Here is a 22,389-nt window from a genome sequence, read left to right as displayed (position 1 = left end):
CTGGAACCTCTTCCCTGAAAGACAAGCTTTTGCCAAGCACCTTTCTGGCAGGAAATCCTCAGCTGTTTTGGCCAAATGGCCAGATCCTGATTACTGCTTCTAGTTGGGTTGGATTTTTGGTTTTCCGTGAGCAGCAAACATTGCTAACTCGTAAGCATTCACCAGACTCTCATGGACTGCAGTCGTCTTTCCTGTTTCTTTGCTTAAAATGCACCACCAGCCATGGCTAAGGCATCTGGTGGACGAATAGCAGGATGAACTGGGCAGATTCATTCGGAGGAAGACGAAGTCGGTTTTAGAGCTTTGAGAGAAGAGACTTCCAGGCAAGGAGTAGGGTACCTTCTGCTCTTAGCCAGATGTTTGCTTTGAGCATGAATTACCAGTCCAAGTCTAAGAGTGGCTGCAGCTCTCGCATCTAAGTGAGGTTCAGGGTCCAATTAAAGTCTCTATCAGTTTAATAGAAGAAGAATTAATATAAGGAAAGGACCAATTTTGTGGAGGACCTCACATGACTCATTTTTGAGAGATAAACTTCCAGAAAGAAGGCATCTTGTTTTGGCTTGACAAAGGCTTCCAAAGAGAGAGAGGCAGGTCAGCTGCGTCAGGCAGAGAAGAAGGAACACAACAGAGATGCTTCAGGGAGGACTAATCTGCAGGCTCTTGAGTGGTCGCTGAGTCTCATCCACATCACTTAAAGAAAGAGTCAGGCCCAGACAAGCTAGGTCAAGGGGCAACGATGTGTCAGGAGGGAGACCCTCAGAGGTCGGGTGAGGGAGTAAGTGGCCACCTAAGAGAACTGCCTGGATGCCAGACTTTGGGCTTGAGACCAAGCCTCGCTGCCTAGAGCTCTATTTCCCTCCAGCAAATTACTGAGCCTCTGGGTCTCAGGTCTTGTCATCATGAAACTCAGGATGCTAAGACTTTCCTCATCAGGTGGTTGTGGGGATGAAGTAAGACCGAGCGTGGAAAGCACCTAAGGTGCTGCCTGGCCCATAACAGCTACTCAGTAAATGGTAGATGGTGTGTGAACAGCTGAGTGCCGGGGAGATGAGATGTGTGGGGAGTGGGGTCACACAGGCCACTGCCATGAGCTGTGGTTTCTGAGTGGAGGGGTAAACGATAATTATGACAGAAGAGGGAGAAACAATGAGCCCTGGGGGATGCAGACAATCTAGAAAATTCAGGCACTCATGTCCACTAAGCAGTTGGATATACAGACCTGAAGCAGGGGTCGGCAAACTTTTCTGTCAAGGGACAGACAGTATATATCTTAGGCTTTCCTGGTCATACATAGTCCCTGCTGCAACTACTCAGCTTGGGCAGTGTAGCCTGAAACCAGCCATAGATAATATGCAAACAAACGGACATGGCTGCATTCCAACAAATTTTAAAAATAAAAACAGGCAGCAGGCTGTTTATTGACCCCTGATCTAAATGCATAAGTAAGATTAAAGATGTAAAGGGGCTGCTGAAGGAAAGGGAATGATTAAAATCCCTTGGGAGAAGTCAAAGCAAAGGAAAAAAATTGCTGAGAAGAGAGTGTGAGAAATTATCATTATTTAAAGGGTGAACTCCATATATATGTGTTAGTATACTGTATTGGTCTTTATCTTTCTGGCTTACTTCACTCTGAATAATGGGCTCCAGTTTCATCCATCTCATTAGAACTACAATATTGTAAAGTAATTATTCTCCAACTAATAAAAATAAATGGAAAAAAAAATAAAGGGTGAACTCATACAACCATTGGTGAAAGGCATGAAAGGAGGAAAAAGGTGGGTCAAAGCAGAGTTCACAGACACGGGAGAGGAGGGGAGGAGAGGAGGAAGTGGTCCACAGACAAGAAAATGCCTGAGAAAATGATCCTGGGCTTGGCAGCTAGGAGAGCAGCTTGTGGCTGTTAGGAGAGCAGCTTCGGCACAACGCCTGATTCAGTGAAGTGCAAAGTCAGTGGTGGCGGGAAGTGACGGCAGAGGGGGAATCTGGAAAGTGAGGTCAGGAAGAGGGATGGGTGGGGGGCCCAGGGGAGGGAGGGCTGAGTCTGGTTAGAGAGAACAGTGGGCACATTGATAGATGGAAGACAAGGAGCCAGTGGAAAGGAGTTTAAAGATATGGGAAGGTTCATAACAGCCAAAGGAGTCTCAATGCCCATCGATGGATGAATGGATAAACAATATATAATACATCCACACAATGGACTGTTAATCAGCCTTAAAAAGGAAGGAAATCCTGACACGGGGATGAATCTTGAAGACATTCTAAGTGAAATAAGCCAGTCACAAAAAAGACAAATACAGTATGATTGCAATATGAGGTACCTAGTGTAGTTGAATCCATACAGATAGAATGTAGAATGGTGCTGGCCAGGGGCTGGGGGGAGGGATTCATGGGAACTTTTGTTTAATGGGTAAAGAGTTTCAGCTTTACAAGATGAAGAGTCCCGGAGACGGATGCGACTGGTGGCAGTACAATAATGTATATACTTAATGCCACTGAACTGTACCATTTTTAGGTCAAATACGCAATTCTGAATCTATTTTGAGCCCTCTGGGTTCTAGCATGGGACACCTTTGTCATTCCAATAGTGTCTGCTATTTCTCCGACTATCTACCTGGCAACCTGCCATTTTCCTTTGAGTTTCTGTTAACCTTAATGCACAGCCATTGTTTGTGGAAAATGTGCAAAAAAGCTTTCCTCAGAGACGACTATACAATATGATTACTGCATATTTCAGTTTCTGGATGGTATGACAGATTTTCTAATACTGTTTAGTTTACTATGTAAACAAAGTGGTGCAAATCTTTTAAAAAGTGTTTAAAAAGGTAAATATTATGTTACGTACATTTCATCATAACTTGAAAGAAAAGGGACATTAGTGAGAAACTAGTGAAAGCTGAATAAATCTGTGGTTAACAGTCTATTACGAAGATTTAAATAAAGTACATGAATATACACACAAAAAAAACTTAAAAAAAAAATACATGCACTAATACAATACCACAATCTTCTTCTTTTAGCTGTTAACTGTATTGTTATCATCTGCCTCCTTTTTCAGCTTCAGTGAAACAATTCTAACTGTATCAACTATAAACCTACCGTGTGTAAAGCAATTTTAATCAACCATACGTAAATTATTCCCTCATGTGTTAATAAATACCTTGACCTCCCGAAGGTTCATGCATTCTTCCCAGGAATAAAACTTTCTTTTCATTCTAAAAGAGAAGAGAGAAACAAACAGCACGCTTATTCCCAGTAACAGGCTATGCTTTATCTTTTAAAAAAAAGTTTTCATTCTGGACCTAATGAACAGTGCTTAAAGTGGGTTCCAATTTCTACCAAATATTATACTATCCAAAACAGCACTTTACTGAGAAATCTGGCAGTGCAATCAATTTTTCAGCACAAAAGTTCCCCAGGAGAGTCAGTACAGGGTACTGCAAAGAGGTCTGGACTGATGTCTTGCTCTGTCACTAATTAGCTGACCATGGGAAAATCCCATGGGCTTATTTTATCTAGACCAGAGCTGTCCAATCGAACTTTCTGTATTGGTGGGAATGTTCTGTGCTGTTCAGTATGGGAGCCATCAGATGCACGTGACTACTGAGCAGTTGGAGTGAGGCTAGTGCAACACAGAAACTGAATTCTTAATTTAAATTTTAAACTTAAATGACACATGATTACTTGCTGCCATGTTGGACTGCACAAGGACAGGCCCTCTGGTACAGGGGTTGGCAAACTATGACCCATGGGCCAGCTCCCCCTGACCATCTGATTTGATACAGCCCACGAGACAAGAAGGGCACTTATCTATTATTTTACTGTAAAAATATTTATTTATTTGGGTCTCAGTTGCTGCATGTGGGACCTTCACTCTTCACTGTGGCATGTGGGACCTAGTTCCCTAGCCAGGGACTGAACTTGCATTGGGAGTATGGAGTCTTAGCCACTGACCCACCAGGGAAGTCCCTCACCGATGTTTCTAAATGGTTGCAGAAAACAAAAGAAAAATAGTAAATCGTGACATGTGAAAGTGATCTGAAATCCAAGCTTCAGTTTCCACAAATGAAGTTCTGCTGGAACACAATCACAGCCGTTTGCTTCTATATGATCTGTGGCTGCCTTCCCACTGCGACAGCAGAGCTGGGTTGTGACGGAGACTGTATGGCCTACAAAGCCCAAAATATTTACTGCTTGGCCCTTTGCAGGAAAAGTGTGCCAACCCCTGGCCCAGAGCCTGAGGAGACAGACAGAGAGCCCGGTGAGCTGGCCAGAAAGCTAAGGGTGCCCGCTTTCACAGCACTTCAACCACATCCTCTCATTTGAATCTCATGGCAGCCCCACGAGACAGATGGGATGGGAGGAAACCAAGACGCAGAGAAGTTATGCCATTTCCCCAAGGTCTCATCGCTGGCTACTGAAGACCAACTCTCACCTCTCCCTCTCATTCTGACAGTCTGTCATCTCAGTTGAGTGACCAGTCCCTTTATTCATGCCCTCGGTATTTTTCTGGCCCGTGCTACGTGGCAGAGGCCCAGGCACGAGAGAGACATTCCTCATGGCACCGACCTTGGAGCAGGAAGGCAGGTGATCAACCGTCTTCTGTATTGAGTGCTATGGAGGAAAGGGTCAGGGCATCGTGAAACTGGGCCCCAAAGCGACCTAACCTTGTCTAAGGCATCAGGGAACAGTTGTCCAGGGAAGTGGTATTAAACCAAGACCTGAAGGACCAGGGGAATTCGGACCAGTTGGAGGCGTGGGGTAGCGAGTAGCACAGGAAGGCAAAGGGCAGAAAGGTATCTGGTGAGTTTAAGAAGCCAAAGGCCAGAGTGGCTGGGATGAAGTAGATAAGCGGTTAGTGGGAAGAGATGCGCCAAAGAAAACAGGAAGGGGCCGATTTGTAAAACTGGGGGCTTGATCCTACAATTGATAGGAAGAGGTTAAAAGCTCTTAGTCTGGGTGCTTTGAAAGCAGAGTCTGAGTCAAGGACTCGGATGCAGGGAGCTTATTGGGAAGTTAATTCCGGGAAACCAGGGCAGGGAGCAGGGAATCTGAGAACAGACAGCCGGGGTAAGAACCACGAGTATGAAGGATAAAACTCACTTTTTAATAGCAATCAGTTCCCCAGACTCGATGCTTCTTCCCAGCAGGACGGAACCATAGGTTCCATCCCCGAGTTGCTTGATGGTTGTGTATCTATTCATGGTGTGCCCGCTCAGGCCGGACACTCATCTCAGGGCCGAGGCGGATCAGTCCTGCAGCCGCAGCCGACCTCCCCAGAGTGTAACCAGATTTTTCTATGGCAGCTCCAGCACACGGTATTCAATAGAACGTGACTATCTCCCAAAGACATATTTTCAAAGATGAGTCTTCTGCCTGTAGAGAACGATAAGAGACAAGGATAGATGTTAACGGCCATTCTGAGTCTGGCTAAATCAGGAGCCGGTTGTAACCCCCCAGCGCATCATCAGTTATTTGTAAATAAAGTTTTATTGGCACACAGTCATGCCCACTCACTTGCATATTATTGGCATCTGTTTTCATGCTACACAGCCAAGTAGGTCTGACATGGACTGTATGGTCCACAAAGCCTAAGGGACGTATCTTCGTGCCCTTTACAAAAAAGGTTTGTCCACTTCTGGTCTAAATAATGCTCTTTTCTAATTTTTTATAAAACGAGAGAGAATTCTTGGAAAGTGATTTCACCACTGACTCAGAAATTAATCAGCTGCAATTCGATACCTTTCTGCTGACTAACCACTGTAGGCAAACACTACATGATAACTACGGCCGATGGAAATTGCTGAGCTACAAAAATCCATGCTAAATTTGCTGTGTTCTGTGTAATTCAGCTACAGTTAACAATGTAAACACACAAAAGCCAAGAAATGCTTAAATTAAGATTCTCCTGATATAGAACTTACACGTGCTTCATGAACTGTTTGTGGCTAGGCAAAGATAGTATTTTAATATTTTTATTACTAGACATTCGGAAGCTAAACAAAGAACTAGTAATTTTTTTAAGGCCTGCATGCAGGGTGTGTCTCTTAAAGTCATTCACTTGTGTTTTTTAAAAAAGATAAGTCAATGATTTTTTCATTTATAAAACTGTCATTCAGTCTGCCTATAATGAAGAAAATGTAGTACATAACTTAAGTGGTTGCAATGCCTTTAGGCAAACATTAATAAAATGTAAATACTTTAAATAAGAACACTAAAGGCATTAAAAATACATCTGTCAAACTAATAATCTGAAAATTCAAAAGATCAGAAAAGAATGGTTAGAAGTACATGACATTCTGCAACTAAATCCAGACAATACAACTTCTCCTTCCAAAAGAATTCCAATCAATAAATGTAGAAGGAAAGAAGGAATTAAGAAATTCACTATTAGGAAAACTTCACAATTTGTTACAGACAAGATTCGCGGATGGATGCAAATATTGGTTGATGAATGTTTGGGGAGAAACAGGGGACATAAAGTCAGGTGAAATAAGTCCGAGAAAGATAAATACTGTATGATGTCACTTAAGGCAAATCAGGGAAAAGGTGTCTAGGTATTCTATGTACTGTTCTGGCACCTCTGTAGTATGTTTGAATTATTATAGACTAAAAGTTGAAAAAAATTCTCAGAATGGTAGAGGAAGTAAATCTTTAAAAAGATAATATGTTATCTTAAGCATTTTTTCAGCCTAAAATATTATAATGTAGATTTAATTAATAAAACCTAATATGAACTTGTTCATAAGACAGAACACATCATACATCATGGCTTCTCCACTTCACGATTAGTGCATTATGGACTATTTTGGATTCAAGCTATGTCTCAACATAGAAACAGCATTTGGGCCACAACATTAGCAATTTGGGGCTCTGTGCTTTTCCTTCTTGTTTATATTTATCTCCATCTATTTTTCATATGGGGCTTCCCAGGTGGCTCAGGGGTAAAGAATCTGCCTGTCAATGCAGGAGATGCATGAGATTCTAGTTCAATCCCTGGGTTGGGAAGATCCCCTGGAAAAGGGAATGGCAACCCATTCCAGTATTCTTGCCTGGAGAATCCCATGGACAGAGAAGACTGGCAGGCTACAGTCCACGGGATCACAAAGAGTCAGATACGACTTAGAGACTAGACAACATTTTTGATATGACAATATGGTTTTTGCATGATTCATAATTTCATTTTCCAAGTTAAAATTCCCAAACCATTGCTGTATGTCATTTTCCTTAAAAAAAAAAACCACTGGAACTTTGATTTGTCAAAAATCAGCTAACCAATAAATTACATGCTTTATTTTTTTTTAAAGTAGACTTTCACCTACAGACAATGGGAAGTCAATTTTTTTTAACAAGAAAATAACATGATAAGATTTGCATTTTGTAATCCAGTTAGTTAGAATATTCTTCTTAATGTCCAACTTAAACTTGACTATTCTAATTTCTTCATGCTGCATCTTTTGCAGACATAAAAAAACTATCTCGTGAAAATGTGCATGTTCATCAAATTAGTAATCAGATGTGTACCTCTCAGCCTCTTGCTGTAATTACACAATCTTTCCTCATAGGACAGATTTTTCCACTCCTTTAATTATCTTTGGCATTCATCTCTGAATCCTCACACATTTTTCCATCTCCTTGATGAATTATGGTGACCAAAATTTAATAATGATCTACATTCCAGTAGCATGTGGGCTTTCCTCTTTTTTTTAGGGGGGGACAATGGGCATTATACTATAATAATAATAATTCATATCTATTAATTATTAATCATTGAAGCCTTTCTTTGATAGTTACTTCCTCATTGACTAAAATTGTATAATTGGGAAAATGTTTTCCTAGATTACCATTGAGAAAGCTCTCTTGAAAAATTTAAGAGCTTTATCAAAATCATGTTAGAATGGGTCATTCATTCAGTACACAGTCACCCTATGATTCCTCCTTGCTACCGTCAGTCACATTATCATAGAACAAAACTCAATTAATCTGGCAAGATTTGACCCTCAACACACCATCGCAGTTGCTTTTTAATTTTATTTCGAGTAGTCACACACTGCTGTAAAACGGATCCGACTAGAGTCTCTTCGGGCACTGAAGTCAGGTTGACAGTGTCTGATTTTATTCATACCAAGATGCCAAGCACTATGCAAGGCTTTTGGGGTACATTATGGATAAGGGAACGGTCCTTCCTTTAAATGACTCACAACTGTCACGTACATGGAAGTTGCAGGAAACACTATGAACCTACGGCAGAAACAGCAATTCTTGGGAGGAGGGAGAGATCTGACAACCCTTCAGAGCAAAAGCAGTATTGAGGTTTGAAGAATAAGCGAAGTTTTATTATACAGAAAAGGGAGAGAAAGGAATTACAGATGGAAAAAAACTCTGCCAAAGGTTGGTGGGTATAAGAGCTTGGTATGCTCATAAGGGGGCAAACACCTATTCATTCCTACACTGTGTAAACTGTAGAATCACTTGGGAAATTTTTAACAGATAATGATGCCCAAGTCCCACTTCTAAGAGAAGGTCAAGAGTAGGGGCTGAGCTCTGGTCGTTTAGAAAGCCCTCCAGGGGATTCCAATGTGCAACCCAACTGTGAAGTACAAAGCTAGGGCATAAAAGCCGTGGAGGGCAGTAAGGAAATGCAGGCTATGGCGAGAAACTGAGTGAGGTCTAGTTGTGAAAAGGTGTATTTGTCATGCAGGAATTTGGTCTTTACCCTGCCACAAGGGAACTCTCTGGGGTTTTTAAGCAGGGAAATCACATGAGGAAGATCCCTCTTGACTATTCACACTGATGTTGGAATAGAGAAACTTGAGGCAGACAGACAAGTTTGAGAATACTGCAACAGTTAGGTGAACTAGGTAGAAGGTCTGAACCAAGGTTCTGGACAGGATGAATGTTAGAGTAGGAGACACTGTGGGATCTATTTTCTATGGTGTTGAATTTGAGGTGTGTACAAAACCTCTCATTGGAGACGCTCTAAGGCTGTTGCATTTTTCCCCCTAAAGATAGTGCATTGTTAGAGTTCTTCTTAGAAGGAGAGCATTCAGACAAGGCTAATATATTGCACAACTCTGGGGTATCATAGAGAACTACATGAATGGTGTCCACTGGAGTTTTGCAACATGGCAGCTGGTGGGTCCAGAAGAAGGGATGTGTGAGAGTCTCAACCTACACCTGAATTACTGTTCAACTCTGGGTGACAGACTTCAAGAAAGATATCAAAGGACATACTAACGGGCTAAATGAAAGCATAAGAAGAGCAGCTGAAACAACACAGAATGCAGGAAGAAAAGGAGATGCAGGAAGCTGTGTTGATTATTTCAAGTGTACAGAGGGATACTGGAAAGAAGGATGAGTTACATTATATATGAATCCAGAGGACAGGACCATGACAGCTATCTGAGTTTTCTATGCTCTAGTAAATTATTTCCTATACCACAAAAAAAAAGAAGAAGAAGAAGAAGAAGTGGCATTATTCAAATTAACATTAGACAAAAAGTAGCATTCAACCAGTCAATTCTGAATATAACCTAGCAGGAAGTGGTTAATGCGATTTGAGATCAGTATCGTTCAGCTGATCATCATTTTTGTGGTGGCCTGAATGTAATGACCCACGTTATGCTCTAAAAGGAAACGACAAAAACTCACTGCCACTCTGGGAAAGCAACAGGGTGATAGACAACACGCTAGGAGAAAGAAGGACCGTATGAGATGCCGACGCCCAACAGCCATGCTCCTCTTGCCGCTTTGTTTATAGAGCTCTGATTTTATTCAGCTTCAGCATCACGACTGATGCTGAAGCTGAAACGCCAATACTTTGGCCACCTCATGCGAAGAGTTGACTCACTGGAAAAGACCCTGATGCTTGGAGGGATTGGGGGTAGGAAGAGAAGGGGACGACAGAGGATGAGATGGCTGGATGGCATCACCGACTCGATGGGCATGAGTTTGAGTAAACTCCGGGAGTTGGTGATGGACAGGGAGGCCTGGCGTACTGCGATTCATGGGGTCACAAAGAGTCGGACGCGACTAAGCGACTGAACTGAACTGAACTGATTTTATTCAGGGTTCAACATAATCAGGGATGGCAGCCACCTACTACAGCCTCAGGGCATGAACTAGGATCAGTCAAAGCCAAGCCAAGCAATTCTACCTCCTACTGAATACTATTTAGGAGTGGGACGATGGTCTGACTTATGAATCGGGAAAGAAAGTGAGCTGGCGAGGGAAGAGAAAGTCTTCTGAGGGGAAATCTACTCCCTGATAAACACAGTTGGGGCTTCCCTGGTGGGTCAGCGGTAATGAATCTGTTTGTAATGCAGGAGACTGGGTTTGATCCCTGGGTTGGGAAGATCCCCTGGAGGAAGGCATGGCAACCCATTCCACTATTCTTGCCTGGAGAATCCCCATGGACAGAGGAGCCTGGCAGGCTACAGTCCACGGGGTCACACAGAGTCTGACATGACTGAAGCGACAAACAGCAGCAGCAGAGACAGCTGACCAAGAGGTTGCCCTGTGTTTTCACCTTGAACATGGTTGTATAAAGCTGTGATATTTAGAGCTGAGACAGTCTTCTGGTGATGCTGAGATGTCATCTCTCAAGATGAGAATCCCAGCTGTTGAGGATGGACGCAAAGAAAGAAGCTGAGTCCTGGATGACATCACTGGGCTGCTGCATGATGCCTGAAAATATCTGCTTTAGATTTCTCATTCTATGACCTAGTCAAAAGTCCTGGTGCTGAAGCCACCATCAGGTATTCTATCAAGGACAGATGAAAGCACTCCTGTGGGACATGTACAGTGACCGGGGCAGGGCAGTTGGGGTAAGTTCCTGGCAGGGTGGAGACCACCACAGTGCTTCAGCTGCACAAGGAAGAAGTCACCATGTGGACCACTGGCCAGGAATCTCAAGGAAGGCTTAGGGCCACTGATTTCTAAATAATGGCTAAGTTCTCTTGTCAAGGACATGTCACTTACTGATCCATGCATCACTGACAAAAACCAATTTTTAAAAATTTTCCTTACCAATGATGTTAGTTTCCCACAGCTGCTGTTTGCAAATTACCATAAACTTGGTGACTTAAAACAACGGAAATGTATTCTTTCATGTTTCTGGAGGCCAAAGCCTGCAACCAGGATCACTGGACTGACGTCAAGGTATTGGCACTTTCTTTAGAGGCTCAAGGAGGAATTCATTCTTTGTCTCTTCCGGCAACTGGTGGCTGCTGGTGTTCCTTGGCTCACGGCCACATCACCCCAATCCCTGCCTCTGTGGCTGCACTGCCTTCTCTTTCTGTGTCAAATCTCCCTCTGCTTCTCTCTTACGAAGACTAGTGTTTGCATTTAGGGCTCACTCAGATAGGGCTTCCTCGGTGGCTCAGTGGTAATGAATCTGCCTGTCAATGCAGGAGACACAGGAGAGGCGGTTCGATCCCTGGGTCAGGAAGGTCCCCTGGAGGAGGGCTTGGCAACCCACTCCACAGTGTTTTTGCCTGGAGAATCCCACAGTCAGAGGAGCCTGGCGGGCTACAGTCCATAGCGTCGCAAAGAGTCGGACATGACTGAAGTGCCTGAGCACACACACATACCCACTCAGACAACCGAGGTTTATCTCCCCATCTCAAATAATTTAATCACATCCACGAATAAGCCAAAAAGGTGGTAATAATAATTCTAGAACTTACTAAGTATACAGTAGCATGATAAGTGCTTTGTATATATTAATCTATTCCGTCCTCTCAACGGTGCCAGGTAGGTACTATTATTATTACCCTATTTTACAGATAAGGAACCGGAGACACAGCTACTTATTCAAGGTTATGCAACTAATCAGCGATGGCACTGAGACAGGAACCCAGGCCGACTGCATCAAACTCAAGGGCGCAATTGCAAAAGATCCAAAGGTCATGAAATCTTTTGAGGATCTGAAAATGAGAGGAATTAAAAGGAGTACTTTGTAGCTCAAAGTTCAAATACGGAAACCACTGATGTGGCCATGCTCCAGTTGGCCTCATTCTACAATCCAGCTTCGGCGGACCCAGCGGGGACCTTGCCAGCACCCACTGCCTACAGCGGAGGCGACTGATTGTGGACAAAGAGGGACCGAGTCCCAGTTTCCACTCGGCTCAGACCCCCTGTGCCTCAGAGCATCTCTCGGTCCTCGGGTTAATTTCCGTGAAGTTAGGAAGAGAGACTTAATGAAGTGAGGTTGTTTCCTGCTCTAATGCTCTGTGGTTCTATGACTCTCTGGGTCAGGAATCAAGCTAGCACTTGGCTAGGGGGGGAAAAGAAAGGATCAACATTTCCACCTTTCCAATCACATGCACAAAAGCTAGCGAAGGGCAGATGGTTCCCCAGAGGGACCCCATGTGCTCCCATCCAGAGCGGGACAAGAGTCCCACTGCCTCAGCCAGACCCCAAAGCTCCGAATCTACCCCTTCTCCCCCTCCGAGTCCTGAGGCTCCTGTCATATGCTACAACATGAATGAAATTTGAGATGTTTGTGCTCAGTGTAACTCAGTCGTGTCTGACTCTTTGCAACTCCATGGACGGTAGCCTGCCAGGCTCCTCTGTCCATGGGATTCTCTAGGCAAAAATACTGCAGTGGGTTGCCATTTCCTCCTCCAGAGGATCTTCCCGACCCAGGGGTCGAACCCACGTCTACTGCGTCTTCTGCATTGCAGGTGGACTGTTTACATCACCTCCTCAGGGCGTCTTGTCCCAACCCACACAGACACAGCCAACAGCTCTCTCCACGAGAGGTCATAGCACCCTGTCCCCCACCTCCTCAGGGGTCAGTGACACACAACCCCACCCCAGACACTCCCATACTTCCTTCATCTGTGTTCTCACCCCTCCTGATTTGCTTTCACCAGCAGGTTCTCATGGTTTAAATGGTCAGAATATGAATTTCAGTTGTTGCTAGGTATGTCTTATACCACCCTTGGTAAGTACCTCCAAACACAGTGCTTCTATTTCTTCATGTGCAAAGTCATGGCAACCAGAGGGTCTGCCCTGAGCAGAAATGTTCTGAAGTTCTGAGAAGGAAGAATAGTAAATACTGCAGAAAGATTAAAGCAGGCAGGCTGCCTGAGACCTCCCACCACAGTGCTGGAATTACTGGGTCACAGAGAATCGCAGCAAAGCCCCTGCAAGGTAGTCAGATCAGGCCTATGGCCTCTGGGCTAGGCTGTACCCAACTCACAGAGTGATACAGCTATATTTCGATTTCAAAGGGTTCCAGTCCAACTTTGAAATGAATGCTATGGATTTGGGGGCTAGGTGACTTTGGGGAAACCTTCCTGCAGTCTGTCCCAATTGCCCCTCAATCCCGGTTCCGTCCTCAGAGGGACACTCCATCTGCTCACGGCCAGCAGTGCAAGCCGGGTGCCCTGCTCATCCCCAGCCTGGGAAACCGTCTGGACACAGGGTGGTTCACTCTTTATTTTTGAAAGCTTGAGAGCCACTGAGTAAATGACACAATTACTCATTTTTTAAAGATAGGAGGCAGCACATTGTATGCAAAAGTGGGCATCTCTGGAAATTGCGGTTTACCAGCCCCTCTCCCCCCATTCAGACTTGTATGCTCTTCTCTCTGAGCCTTGATTGTTTTCCACTGAAAGGATGCTACTGCTTTCACCTGTTCTCACAGGAAAACTGGATCATGTGCAAAATAACTCAAGGGCCCTTCTCCTGGTAACTCTGAGTTCCGTTTTACCTCAAGTGGCATGAAGTCTAGGTTCACATGTGTCCTAACTTTACAAGAGTAAAGTTAATACTGTCACACTTCTTTTAAAAGGGTACTAAAAGTAGTACATCTAGTTCTTTTCCTTTTTTTTTTTCTGGGACCTAATTCTGCTCCCCATATATATTTCAGCAAAAATGTCCTTTGAGTATTTTGCCTCTTAGATTAGTGCTTTTTTTTCTGCACTGGGGGCAGCAGCTACAAGGCCAATTGTGGTCTTGCTGTGCCATTCCTGTGCCAAGGAGCATATCACAGATGCTTCTGGCTACTGTCTTGGGTCTCCCTGGTGACTCAGGGGTAAAGAATCCACCTAGAATGCAGGAGATGTGGCTTCGATCTCTGGGTTGGGAAGATCCCCTGGAGAAGGAAATGGGAACCTGCTCCAGTATTCTTGCCTGGAAAATCCCATGGACGGAGAAGCTTTGTGGGCTACAGTCCATGAGGTCACAAAAGTCAGACACGACTGAGCGACTGATCATGCTTGCACTGCCTTTAATTGGAAGGATGAAGAAGAAAACCATTACCTGGGTTGCCCTCTGCTATTCCACAGAGGCTGTTTTATATCCTGACCTCCCTCTCCTCCTTCAACCTGAGCTCCTGAGAAAAGAACTCACACACCAAGTCTTGGGTCCCAGGAGAGAGGTCTAGAACCTTCTATCACTTCTCCTGCAAAGGGCCAGATGCCTTGATCCCAAAGGAAAGTCTTCCACTGCTTGTAGATTATTTCTAAACTAGGACCCACAGAAGCTCCAATACTTTGGCCACCTGATGCAAAGAGCTGACTCATTAGAAAAGACCCTGATGCTGGGAAAGATTGAAGGCAAAGGGAGAAGAGGGCAAGAGAGGATGAGATGGTTGGATGGCATCACCTACTCAATGGACGTGAATCTAAGCAAACTCTGGAAGACCATGAAGGAAAGAGGAGCCTGGCGTGATGCAGTCCATAGGGTTACAAAGAGTCGGACATGACTTAGCAACTGAACCACAACAGGAACCCTCATTCTATGTAGTTTGTGGGCTGTGAAGAACCAAAGAGAAAGGAAATATTGAAGACCCAGAGGAAGAATAACTTGCCCCTGACTAATGGGAAATTGTGTATGAGCCCGGATGACAGTCTCTCAGCTTCATGAAGGTGGTGGTCGTGGTCTGGGCCCCAGCTGCTCACCTGTTGACCACCCTCTGTTCTAAGGGTGGGCTAGAGAGGTTGAGGTGAAGATGAGGGAGGGAGTCATAACATGTCTCATATTCAAGCGCTACTCAAATATCACAGCACGTTTAAATCACAGCAGAGCTCATGAAACATTAAGATGCTTCACAATCATGCATGATAACCAAACAAATCAATGACACATGTTAAGGAAGACAATGCTTAACATAAAAATAAAACAAAGCAGTGGCCAGCAAATGTTTTCTGTGAAGGGCCGGTCAACACGTTAGGCTGTGAGGGTGACATGTCCCTGTCACCACTACCCAAGTCCTCTGCTGTAGCACAAAAGCCATCACAGATGGCACGTGAATCAATGGGCACGGCCGCATCCAGTACAAGTCTGTTTTCAAAAGCAGGCGGCAGGCAGGACATGCAGGGCATGGTGTGTGGATCCTTTAAAACACAGGGAAACCCTGCAAGGAGGCAGAAGCACTTGAGTCTTTTCTGCATAACCCACATTTACCCCTGAGTCACAGGGTTACATATACAGACTGCGTGAATCTTGGGAATATAAGCTCCCTGAGGGCAGAGGTTTTGTTCCATTCACAACTGTATTCCCAGCATCCAGATAGATACCTGGCATCCAGTTGGCCTGAACAGGTGCTCATAACAAAGATGTGCTGAATGAATTAATGAATGAATGAGTAACTTACGGGTTTGTAAAGGGACACTTTGACTGTTGTCAATTTGGTGGCACTAGAGGCTTCCCTGGTGGCTCAGACGGTAAAGAATCTGCCTACAGTGTGGGAGACCTGGTTCGATCCCTGGGTTGAGAAGATCCCCTGGAGGAGGGCATGGCAACCCACTCCAGTATTCTTGCCTGGAAAATCCCCATGGACAGAGGAGCCTGGAGGGCTACAGTCCATGGGGTCGCAGAGTCAGGGACAAGTGATCACGCACAGGTCACAGTGGTAAGGAACCCTCCAGCCCCTGCAGGAGACATAAGAGAGGCAGGTTCAATCCCTGCATCAGGAAGATTCCCCTGGAGGAGGAAATGGCAACCCACTCCAGTATTCTTGCCTGGAGTCCTATGGACAGAGACAGCCTGGTAGGCTATAGTCCATAAGAGTCTCGAGAGTTGGGTCTCAAAGAGTTGGACACAACTGAAGAGACAACACAATTTTCCTATACCATCAACCCCACTTCTACCGCCATCCCTCATATATAATTTGCAAAACTGAACAGCTCTATAGAGACCAGGCCATAAAAATTATGAATCCTTCTCAAAAGTTTCACAACAATTTAGGAAAACATGTGCTTTTTAACAGCCAAGGTAATATGTAGGTATACACGGCTTACTTTTTCCTCACTCACTTTTGTGAGTTAAATCAATCAATAAATTTCACTTGCAAAGCACAGGGTTTCCAGGAGGACACTTGGACACTGTTTCCATAGGTGATTAATGATATAACAAATGCTCCCACTTCCCCTTTTGTAAAAAGTAGAGGAAGGCTACTAACCCTGAAATGATATACAAAAAAAGTGACAGCTCTCCAAAGATGTACTTTTTTTTCAAACTCTGAGTTGGCTTCACAAGGCAGCGTTCCCAGGAGCTGAAGCCAGCTGCACGTGAGTTCAAACCCAGGCACTCTTTCTATAAAGGTTTCAACTTTCAAAGTACAGCAAGCCAGATACTTAATGTGCAAGGATGCTTGTTTCCTTGGAAGGAATTAAGAAAGGAAGCGCTCTGCTTGGACTGAGTATTTCCCTTGGATGCTAGTGAGCAGCAGAATTTTCCTAGCATCGGACAGCACCTCACGAGGAGCAGAGACAGTGAGTGTGAATTTTACATCAGCCTTGGTTACCACCTCGAGAGGATCCTTTGCTGTGTCTTCTACTTCTAGGCTACTGGTAGAGGTGTTTCTGATTTCTACCTGCCATAACACTTAGCATTTCAATGTAATTTGCCCCTGAAAGTGATTTGCTTCAGTAAATTGTTTTCACCAGGTAATTTTCTCAAACACTCTGTACACATAAAGATGTTAAAACTGTTTCAAGGTAAGCACAGTCAGTCTAGGACCCAGTTACACTGTAGATATGTGTGTAAGTCACCCGGCACACATCTCTATTTGTACATTTTCCCAGTCACCCACAGAAACCACAAACACTGAGGTCCACAGATAGGAGGCTTCTGGTGATCTAGTTACAGGCCTTTCTCAGAAGGCCATGGTCATCCAAGACAGCTGATGAAACAATTTATGGTTAAGTAAGACACTACTCACAGGCTGACAGATCAAGATGCACAGAAAGGTCACTGTGCCCAGAATTCTGCCCAGAAACCGCTAGGCAACTCGTCCTTCCATAAATACACACACTCACACATACCCCCACGATCAGAAAGACAGAAGTGCTATGTACAACTCCAACTCAGCAAGATCCTGCAAAATGAAATGGAGGAGCTTGCTGCAAAGAAGCAGTGAAAAAGCAGAAAAAAATTTAAAGGCGTCCTTGTTCCTGGCAAGTTTCACATGGAAAGACAGCAGCAGATCCCAGAAGCAGAGCTGTAGCCAGGAATAACCTAAGCTCAAGCCATTTTAAGTAAGGGCAGGATAACACTTACTAAGGATTCTACATGGTTGCCAGCCTCTAGGCCTCCAAGCCGAGCCGTGACTTGACTCCAAGTCAGCCGACGCACATCTACCAAATATCTGCTACATGTTCAGGGCTCTTCGAGTCACTGTGGAGGGATGAGCAGATTTTTGTCAGGTGTGTTCCAGGTGCTGTTCAGGTACCTAGACCATCTCCACACTGCAGCCACATGGGGAGGCACCTCCCCTATCTTACATACGACGACTGGCTTCCCAGGTAGCTCAGTGATGAAGAATCTGCCTGCCAAGGCAGGAGACCCAGGTTTGATCCCTGCGTCCAGAAGATCCCCTGGAGGAGGAAATGGCAACCTGCTCCTGTATTCTTGCCAGGAAAATCCCAGGGATAGGGGAGCCTGGAGGGCTATAGCCCATGGAGTTGCAAAGAGTCCAACACTACTTAGCGATTGAACATGAACACGCAACCTAATGCTTGAAGAATCCATAAGGCCACATAAGTACAGAGGACGAGCCCCAACCTCAATTCTGCTTGAGTTCAAAGCCCACAACCCCACGTTACCATGCAGAAAAATACCACTCCAACCCTAAAGAGGCTTAAAATAACCTAAATCAATTAGAGATCAATACAGTCAAAATAACGAAGGCCTAACAAACGAGTATCTGCAAACTTGCTAGAGAAATGAACAGAGAAGATGTTATAAAAGAAGTGAGGACTTAGGTTCTTTCCCCGAAGAAGGCTAAGATTTGCACAGGAGAGAGGGGAGAAGTGTGGGGGTTTCTAGGTCAGTGATCTGAGCAGGAGCCATCCTGGCCCCCTTTAATAGAACAGGCCAGCAAAAAGACTACACCCACAGAGTGCAAAGATGTATGCTGACCTGAAAATCAGACTTAGATGGGAGGGGTGAGGCCTGGTTATGAAAGCCTTCAAAAAATCAGGCAAATTATTTTAGACTTGGGATAATTGAGAAGGGAGCGAACTCGAGGGTTGCAAGGCAAGGAGAGACATGAAGAAGCGATAGTTTTAAGAGACTAGATGGACAAGAAGCTGAAGAGATGAGAAAGGCGGTGGTGTGTCTCATTCATTCATTCACTCATTTATCCATCCACCCATCTATCCATCCACTCACTCAGCAAACATTTAATGAGGATTTACTAAGAGCCAGGCTTCCCTTGTTGCTCAGCTGGTAAAGAACCCACATGCAATGTGGGAGACCTGGCTTTGATCCCTGGGTTGGGAAGATCCTGAGGAGAAGGGAAAGGCTACCCACTCCAGTATTCTGGCCTGGAAAATTCCATGGACTGTATAGTCCATGGGGTCACAAAGAGTCGACTGAGTGACTCTCACTTTTACTTTACTGAGCCAGCTTGGGAGGCTGCCCCCATCTGCTTGGGAGGAAGGGTGAGGCTCTGGATTAGAATATGGAGGAAGGGTTCTATATAAACCACAGGTCAAAGGTCTTGATGACTCATTGATAGAAAGGATGAAGGAAATGAAGGAAACGATGGCTCAAGATAATTCCAAAGGTTCAAGACTGACAGAATTTCCACCATTACTAGGAACCTCAAAAGCAATGAGAAGAAAACAATAAAAATAGAAAAAAGAGCTCTGATGATGTGAAACAGTCAATAAATAAAACCCCCAAAGGCTGGTTCTTTTTAGCTTCTTTACACACAATCTATATAAGAAGTCTCAGTGAGAAAAACCATTTCTCTGTGACTAAATGTTGAGTTCCCTTGGCTAGGACAGACCTCTGCCCACTCAGACAGGCTCCATCAACCCTCCAACACATCCTTCCATCATCTGAAACTAAACTGGTCTCACTTAGAAATGTGGCTGCCCATTCCTGCCCTGCCACTAGTTTTAACTTTGGAGAAGGGGACAAGGCAAAATGGACAGGCAGGGTCACTACAGTGAGGGCTGGACCTTAGGGCAAGCAGTGGTATATTATTTTAAATAAAGAGTCCCAACACGGCTCTTATTTGTACACCCACAATTACTCGTTCTCAAACAGATAGGAAGGCCAAATTCTTTACCAAATTGCAGTGCTTTGTTCGGAAACTATTTCAAATGTGCATATTTATGAATACATTAACTTCTAGCACAGCTAACATATGGTTGAGGCACAGATTCTTCTTAATAATTTATATGTTAACTACACAAACTTAAAACTCGGTTTAATTTTATATTCGGCAATAGTACAATTCACTTTGGAGGCACATCCTGAAAACCCACTCACTGGAAAATGTGAGAAATGAAAACTATAGCTATCAAACTGTACAAAAAGTGCTCCAGGCTAAAATAAAAAACACAAGTGCCAACACCTTAGAGAAATCTAGCCCTGGATGCAAAATTCAGGGTGATATTTTCTCTCTGTAATCCAGCTTCAGCAAGAGCAGTTCTTTATTTAGTTATAAGTGGAAAAGAATACTCTTTTCAGAAAAATAGGCATTCACCTACTTTTATATTTAAAAGTAAAAGCCCTCAATGCTACTGTCAAACTTTAAAAGGTGCATTACAAAAGAAACGGCGGTTCTGAAAAATCCTCCTAACATCTCTCTCATAACATCTACTCAGATTAGTAAGAAAGAAAGCAGAGAAACCCAGTGAAAAATGGTTGCACAGAAATGTGTTAGGATTTGCTCAGACCCCTTGCGGGACAGCCAAAGGCCTAGTCGGGTAAATTCCAAAAGCAAGTACCTCCACCTTCCACGAAAGGGGCCTTCAAATCCGGCCGGGATCTTTCCCCCCGCTTTAACGCTAAAAGGTAAACACCCAGCAAAATCTTCCCGACTCGGAGGAAATGGGAGTTTTTCTGCCAAGAAGGAGAGACCCACAGGACCGCGGAGAGACTACGACCCGAGAGCCTCCCTCTCGCCCTCCATTCCCTTGTGGGGCCACCGCAGGGGGCGGGGGGCCCCTCGCAGCTCGGGTCCATCACCCCCAGTGACAGGTCACCCGGCGGAAGCCCCTCATCCCCGACCCCACTTACCGGCGCCGCGACACAGGCGAGGGCCCGCCCCTGCGGGGAGCGCGGTTCCTCGGAAGGCGGGCGCGGGGCCGGCCCGGGAGCTGGAGCCGGAGCAGGGCGACCCCCGCTAGGACGGGCCGAGGGGTCCGCGCAGGGACGCCCGGGGGCGCCGGCGAGGGGCGCGGGCCGCCCGGCGCATGGTGAGCAGCGGGGACCCGGCCGCTCTCCAGCCTCCGGCAGGAAAACAAACAAAAGGCTGAGAGGCTTGTGGTGGGGACGACCGGCCGCTTTCCCTGGGAAAAGTTACCCTGCAGCTCCCCTCGCTGGCCCCGCGCGTCCTTGCACCGCGGCCGGACCGCTTGGGGCGCCCAGCCGCGCGGTCCGCTCTCCACCCCGGCCCGCGGCAGCCCAGGGGCCCTGCGTCCCGCCTACCGCCAAGGAGCCCTCCAGCTCCAGGCGGCCGCCTAGGGCATCAGGATGGAGAGATGCAGGCGGAGGATGCACGTTCGGAAGACATCCCATTACAGGTGATCATGGTGGACACGCTTTCCTGGCTTTAAAAAACATTATCTGTAATGCCACCGAAAAGTGGTTAAACATGGCAAATCGCATCATATTTATTTTACCGTAATAAAAAATATTTAAAATAAAAACCAGACTGCGTGTTAGCATCCATTGGAACTTCAAGAGTTTTTATGTTTTGAGCAACTTTAGTTTGGAAAACTGGATTGTTACTCAGGTGGAGAATACACTAGGTAACTACAGATTGGTCTCAGGGTGTAACGAGTTATTTGAAATTTAACACTTCTTAAACGCGGTCCCTGGTGTCGTTAGTTATATTGCAAAGGTAAATCATCCCTATGAAGACTGGCTCTGAACCACTTTGAGAAAAGAAATTGCTTCGAGATCCTCGATTTAAATTCACATAATTGCCCCCAAGCTAAGGGTTCTCACACTTTAGCTGGAGACATCAGAATCACCCCCAAGAGCTTGTGAAAACAGATTGCTGGGCCCTCTCCCCAGAATTCTGGTGCTGATACTACTGGTCAGGAGAAACACATTGCCCTAAGCAACACAATTTAAATTAATAAAGCAGTAATCCTTTCTCTGAGTTTAGATCTCCCAGCTCATATCAGTTTTCTCTCACTGTCTTTGTTTTTGAATTCTGAGAACTGAAAAAATTATTTCCAAAAAGAATCTACGCAAAAGGCCTGAATCCCTCTTTTCTCTTGCTTCTGTTGAAGAAACAAGATACAAGACTGCTAAGCTTCCTTAGACTTCCTGTCCCAAATGGGAAAGGGTCATCTGTCCACTTGGCAATTGTATAACATTTATCTACATTCATGTTTACCTACATAACACCCAAACCATATGGCAAATGAGAATTGAAAGTCATTATCAACGAAAAGATATGGAGACAGGAGGCAGCCTAACAAATCATATAACCACCTCTATGAAAAGTGATTTTTGAAGTATTTAAAATGATCAGTTTTAGTCAAACTCAGTTGATCAAGCAATAGGCAAATGGACTGTCCTGATCTACCTTTAACAAGGGTCCACTGAGCTAGTAAGTGGCTTAGGTCAGTAGTCCTAGCCTAGGGAAAATTATAACCATGTATTACATAATATGATGAAATAATACAACCCTGTAAAAAGGTCCAGTGGATAGAGTGAATACTTATCTAAAATTGAAAAATTTAGATAACAGCATTTTAATAAAGTAGATGCTCAATTTATTGTTACAAATACTAATTATTGTTTTATTAAACTTTATTGTTTACCTAGAATAGAATAATAATCTGTTATGAGCATTCAACCAGTTTAATGAAATAGACTAGTTCAGAAAATATTTCAATTTTCATTCCTCATTTGCAAAACGGATCTTTTGTATTCATGAATCACATATAGCATTTCCTTCTACTT

The 22,389-nt window shown here is 44.6% G+C and overlaps 1 protein-coding gene across 1 annotated transcript in view; it reads right to left on the bottom strand.

Annotated features, from left to right (window-relative positions):
* The window catches only part of CILK1 (ciliogenesis associated kinase 1), a 45,608-nt gene extending 24,834 nt beyond the window's left edge, over positions 1–20,774 (bottom strand). The window contains exons 1-3 of the mRNA XM_043449406.1: positions 20,488–20,774; positions 5,101–5,373; positions 3,158–3,212 (exon numbers count right to left, since the gene is read on the bottom strand). Of these exons, the coding sequence (XP_043305341.1) occupies positions 3,158–3,212; positions 5,101–5,201 (156 nt within the window). The 5' untranslated portion in view covers positions 5,202–5,373; positions 20,488–20,774. The remainder of the gene's footprint in view (positions 1–3,157; positions 3,213–5,100; positions 5,374–20,487) is intronic.
* Positions 20,775–22,389: the final 1,615 nt, after the last annotated feature.

The sequence above is a fragment of the Cervus canadensis genome, chromosome 28 (assembly GCF_019320065.1).
Source record: "Cervus canadensis isolate Bull #8, Minnesota chromosome 28, ASM1932006v1, whole genome shotgun sequence".
In the NCBI taxonomy this organism is placed as follows: Eukaryota; Metazoa; Chordata; class Mammalia; order Artiodactyla; family Cervidae; genus Cervus; species Cervus canadensis.
This window is presented reverse-complemented; position numbering and strand designations above follow the sequence as displayed.